General features: G+C 37.7%; 1 protein-coding gene across 1 annotated transcript in view; it reads right to left on the bottom strand.

The window, feature by feature from the left end:
• Positions 1-6,000, bottom strand: part of ANO3 (anoctamin 3) — a 245,710-nt gene that overhangs the window by 82,021 nt on the left and 157,689 nt on the right. Inside the window, 1 exon segment of the mRNA XM_072421825.1 lies at positions 1,810-1,968. Within this exon segment, the coding sequence (XP_072277926.1) occupies positions 1,810-1,968 (159 nt within the window).

The following is a 6,000-nucleotide window of genomic DNA, read 5'->3' as shown; positions in this document are numbered from 1 at the left end:
GTCACTCTGGCCGCGCTGAACAGGAGACGGGATGGGACAGCAGCTGGGGAGGATACATTTTGATACATTTGGACCATAAGACGCAGGGACTTTTTCCCCCCACTTCTGGGGGAAAAAAAGTGCGTCTTATGGTCCGAAAAATACGGTAGTTTAATTCGTAGTTGATAAGTAAAACTGATCTAGATACAAAGTGGATACTTCAGCAAGTGCCACGTGCCATTTTTCAGCACTGGTTTCCTGATCGGGAGAATAGTGGCGCACATCTCTTCAACATGGGTTGGCAAAAATGATTTACTCTATTGCCAAAGTGCATGGAAAGGTGATAATACAGGAGAACAATTGAGAAATAGTCAGAGGGGTTTACCCTGTAAAGTCAGGAGGTCTGCACCAGAACCTTGTTGTCTTTTTCGAGAGCCTGTCCATCTGCCCCCCACCCCTCATATTGACCTCTCCGGCCCTCCCTGGTCACTATTGCTTCCACCATAAATGCCTGCTTCTGGGTATGAAGGACCATGTAATCTTTGGACAGTGCTGGGGTCTAGCTCATTATCGAGGGAACAATGCCATAGATGTATTAGCATCTTACACATGCTGACATCAGGAATATTAGTAGCAAGCCACAAAAGAGGCAAGGATACCAAGGGAGTGCTAACAAGGGGGTCTTTACAAAAAGGCTGTCATTATGCCACTGTAACCACTATATGTGAACTTTATCAAGCTGTGCTACCACTGCAGTGGACATAATCTGGCTGTGTTGAATGAATCACAGAATTAAAAACCCTTTAGCAAGCCGTTCCTACAGGTCTATCTCTCTGGGAACTCTTCTATATTGATACTTTACTGGAGTTTAGGTTTGAATGACAACAAATACATTTTTTTACATTGCTGCAAAGTATAAATTTATTCATCTAAAAAATATGATTTCAGATAATGGTATAAAAAAAAATCATGTAATCAAAATAGGAAATATATTAATAAGGCTTTGTCCAGACTGGTGGTGAGGTTGTGGTGCTGTTAGTGCTTCCTCACAACCCTAAAATGTGCCCTACATGTAGTATTATACCCAAGGTCACTCAAAGAGAAATTCATAAGGGTGGCAGTGAGTGATATAGTACCATCTGATGCACATGTTGTCACAGCCGTGTGAGTGGCTGATTGGTTGGCAAGGTGCCAGCTTCCAGGAGCTGCCTGGAAACTGCTATTCCTGCCACCTGTTTGAACAAAGCCTAAATGGGCTACTATAGTGTTTTTAATTTTTTTGAACCTTTGCAGGTATAACCCAGAAGTTTATGATGCAACCAAAAGCCCTCCACTGACCCTTGTACAGGTAAAGCCTTCTTCGATAAGAGAATTATTGCCCATTTCATTACAGTGGCTGATACCATGCTATTCTTTCTTTTACCCCAAAACGCATGTATGGAACCACTTGGCTTCATGAACTCTTTAACATTTTCCGATATTTTACTAAATAAGTCATTCAGCCCTTTGAATAAAGTAAATTAGATTTTCTTGTATGTGTTGCTGTGTAATAAAGTGCTTCTTGTTGCTAGACACTAGGCACCCTCTAGTGATTATAAAACATCCGCCACAGCGACTGGGAAAATCGCAGTCATCTGAAATTGATTTAATGTTAAAGACTAAAAGCAGGCATACAGCCTTCCCATTAATATTTTAATTTAAGGCACGTAGAGGAAAACAACTAGCGATATAAAAAATAACGGTGACGAGGGTAGAGGAGATTCAGAAATTCATTAGCAGTGTTTCCAGTTTAGGATAATATGCTGGAGACATTTTATGACAAAGACTTACTTCTCGCTCCAGCATTAACCCTTCAGCTCTCAGGTTCTTCTCAAAGGTGTTTCGCTTTTCGATTTGCAGACTCGACTTCTTGTATACCAAGATGTAATCAATGCGTTTGATACCATCTTTGAAAAAGAGTCCCAGGGAGGCCCCTGAATTCATTTCATTCTAGGGGATTCAAGAAATAAAGAGATGGTCTTATTGATTTGTACAGTATATAAGGTTGAATCATATCTTCAGAAAGCATGGATACAGGTCATATATTGACATATCCTGTATTTATTATGACTTTTACAGATTTTTTCAAGGGGCTTTCCAAAACCAAGTGTAGATTAAAAAAGTTTAAAGATACATATAGAACCTAAACCAAAAAAAACTAAACTTTTTTAGTGCTGGAAAATCTTGTTTTCAGTTAGTCTTTTTGGTGATGTGTCTTCCTGGGGTGATTTCACATGACTTCACATCACACTGTATGGCACATGTGCCGTGTACTGCAGAGCTTGGCTCTGTGTGCTGGAGACAATGCGAATCCTACACATGCACAGGACGTATGTCATAAGAAGCGGTCCAATGGCCAAAAAGGATCCCCAAAGTCTCCTAATTCTGCCATGGTGTCATCTGTGGACACCTCGATCATCTGATCATTGCTACAGGGTGGCTACACAAAGGTAACTCTGTGCCATAATCACCAAGTATGCACCACATGTGTTTCAATGAGTTTAAATTGCAGCAATGATTACCCACCAGGGAATGTTTCAGTCAATGTATACATATGCTTTATAAATAGACCCCTAAGACTAATTCCCATACCTAATTTCTTTTTTAATTTCTGCCTACTTATGAGACATTCTATTTGGTAAAATGTTTAAATAAACACAAAGTGCAGAACCCTCCTAGCTGTGAAAGGGATCATATATTACGTTCTCCCAGGGATAGGTGTCATGCTGAAGAACATCTACAGATTTCATGTAGGAAGGAGTTTCCATCTTATCAGAAAAAAAATAGCTTTCCATTGCTGACCCTTTACTCTGCCTGGCTGTCATACTGACTCTCTAGCTTGAACAGTTTAGGTAACAAGTGTGTAATTGGCATCCTTCTCTAATCTGTTCCAGGGCAGTGATTAATAAGGCATTTAAATCAAAGTATCAGTTTACCAACTTGGGAGATAGTATTATTGAATCACTATTTTTTAATAGATCGTTGTCATTCACAGACCCTATATTTTTCTTTCTAGAAAACTACAGTTTTCAAATATAGACTGTAATACAATAAAACCCAAGAACACATGTAATTATTATTATAAGACCATAGATGTGGTGATTGCAAACGTTTTCTGCAAGTGAACAAAAGAGTCCTACCAGTGATCCAGTGTTCTTGTATATTTCTTTACCTTTTTATGGCCTGTATTGAAATTCCAAACAATGCTATCAGCTTTCCCAGCTATTTTCTGTGAATTACAAACCAATGCACCTGTACGTATTGGGGATAAGAAAGGTGTATGCGGTCAAGATCAGCAGAGCAGGCTCTTTCATGGTAATAGTGAGTGTGTGTTACTGGCAGTTAGTCTGGGAAGTGTGTTACTGGCGGAATCAACAGGTGTAAAAGAAACATCATCAACAAAAAACATATGCTGCATACATAATTCAATGTATCATAATTTTGTTCTTAGGGTAAAATGTAATTTATTGGTGAGCTTGTCAATAAACATGATACGGAGGAGAGGTACAGATTAGATATCATACAAGTATTGAGTTAAGGAATAAAATAGAGAACATTGCCATTATAATATCCTATTGTGTGTGAAATCCCCCCAATAATAATAATAATAATAATTATAATCACAGCCCTCTTCCATCTATTGTACCCAAAGATAGACCTCATTTGCAGATTTATGGTGCTCAGCTCTGAACTGTGCAGCATTTACATTCAATTTAAACCCATTACCTGTTCTTTGTTAGGCCGGTGTAAAAACAAGCTCTAAGATGACCGTGGGAGCCTAAATTGGGAGTTTTGGCATTCCCACTTATCTGTGTTCATACCCCTTCCCAAAAATATTATCCAAAGGAAAAATAAATTCAAAACCCTGCAGAGCCTGGTCATACCCAGAACTAACAATGTTAACTTCTGAATGCTAGGTCCCTGGCTGGTCCTTAATTTTGCTCTGTGGGGCCTATGTCATTGACACGTTACCACCATGTAGCTCAGGAGGTCTGATGTCTCTGGTTGAATACTTGTCCAGGCCAGTCACACAGAGAAGAAGATCAGAATGTCTGAGAGTCAGCTAGCATTTTATCAACATACTATTATTTTTCCAGCACAGGTTCCCTTTATTAGATTCACATCACCTCACTATGTCGACAGAAATGCAATTGGCTTCCATTTACCCAGGGCCTATTGGAGAAAATGGATTTTGTAAATCATAGGAAAGAAACAAGAAGAGTTCATAAAATATGGAAATTTCCTTTTAAATTGCCAGATGTTATACAATCCATTTTTCAGCAGTTATCCTGATTGTACAGAGACACAAAAAGACTAGATACTGCTCTGTGATGTACGGTATAAATCCCTTTCCTAATACATACACAGGCTTTTAAGACCCATTGCACGTTATGTCCAATCGTTCTAGTAATGACATTGCAATATTGCCATGCTCAACAAAACTAATTATTGAAGTTGACCTGAGCTATCAAAGCACATATTCCCTGTCCTATTTTCTCTGCAGTCCTCTTACCTGTTTAAATAAACCATTGAAGGGTCTGTATTCTTTTTCATGGCGAAGAATCTGATTGGTTGTTTCATCACCTGTAGAAACCTCTACTTGTAAAATAAAAAGAGTTGTAAGCTGACTTGGCTATTAGACACCTGTGTGAAAGCCGGTACTACAGCTTAGCACACATAGGTTGCTGGCTAATGTTTCATGGCTAAAAGCTTCCATTAATTATCTAGCCAAGGACAATGGTTTGGTGCTATCATCCATGAAAGAAGGGTAAAATAAATACAGACAATGGTATTTTAAATGGAGAAGAGCAAGTTTGAAATGAACACACACATGTGTTTTAGTTTTTTTATGGATTAAAGACTACAGGAGTTACTACAAAAGTTTAGATCAAGTCTACCTAAAAACATTTTTTTTTATTTTGGATAAAGATGTAAGGGTTAGAACTCAGTTAGTGAATTATTTTTGCCTGCAGATTTAAATGCACTGGCTCATCTCCAACCACTAAAACCAACTAATAATTCTCCCCTACCCAGAGGTTGAAGTTTAGGAACCGAAAGAAATTTATTGTACAAATTTAACAATTGTATTAAATTACTTTTAAAAAGTACCATAAAAAATCTTTGTTAACAATTCAGAATTAAAGGAGTAAATCTCCACAACCGATGTCAAGAAATGTTGACCTACATAAGAACGCGTTTCACTGGAAACAACTCACTTCATCAAACCACAGGTCACAGGTATGACAATCTCACCACATGAACCAAAGAACGCTATTCACATGGCCAAGGGTCTTTAACATCCACTCTTCATTTTAACTTTTCTGAGTTAGTGAATTATAGTTCTTCTTCTACTAGGTATTTATCCCATATTAAGGTCATCAATATGCCAGTAAGAATCCGGTTTCTTATATTCCAAGGAAAATCAAACATCCTCAGCATGCTAACATACAGATCTGGCGTTTGCAGGCAGTGTAGAATTTCCAACCACCCATAATTTAGGCAGCAATATTACAAGAGTACAACAAAACATCATTCTAACAAATAAAACAGAAAAGATAAATCATAAGGAAAGTTAAAAGCATAAATACATTGATTATAAATCCTCATCTTTAAATCCCCCCCACTCTGTCCTAATGTAAAAAAAAATGTTTTAGCTTTAGATATACATTAACTTATATATATTACATAGCCCTAAACACATTTCATCACCAATTTCTCTAATGCAATGCCATTTAGAAAAAAAACAAATATAAGCTGGCTACAATTGTACGATACAAGCATACGTGTTGCCAAATTGTATTTTTATTGCTGCACTTTATACCAAGGATTTCCTGATCATTGATTGTTCTACTTTTACCTTCCATGTGTTTTGCATTTATATTACAACATTATCCCTCTCGTTAATATGATCATATTTCAATATGGTCACTCCAGTGTGGCTAATATCATTTTGGTGCTCTAAAATGGTGCTGCAAATCTCCC

The sequence above is a fragment of the Pyxicephalus adspersus genome, chromosome 9 (genome assembly GCF_032062135.1).
Source record: "Pyxicephalus adspersus chromosome 9, UCB_Pads_2.0, whole genome shotgun sequence".
Classification (NCBI taxonomy): Eukaryota; Metazoa; Chordata; class Amphibia; order Anura; family Pyxicephalidae; genus Pyxicephalus; species Pyxicephalus adspersus.
The sequence above is the reverse complement of the archived record's forward strand: the minus strand, read 5'-3'. Positions and strand labels throughout refer to the sequence as shown.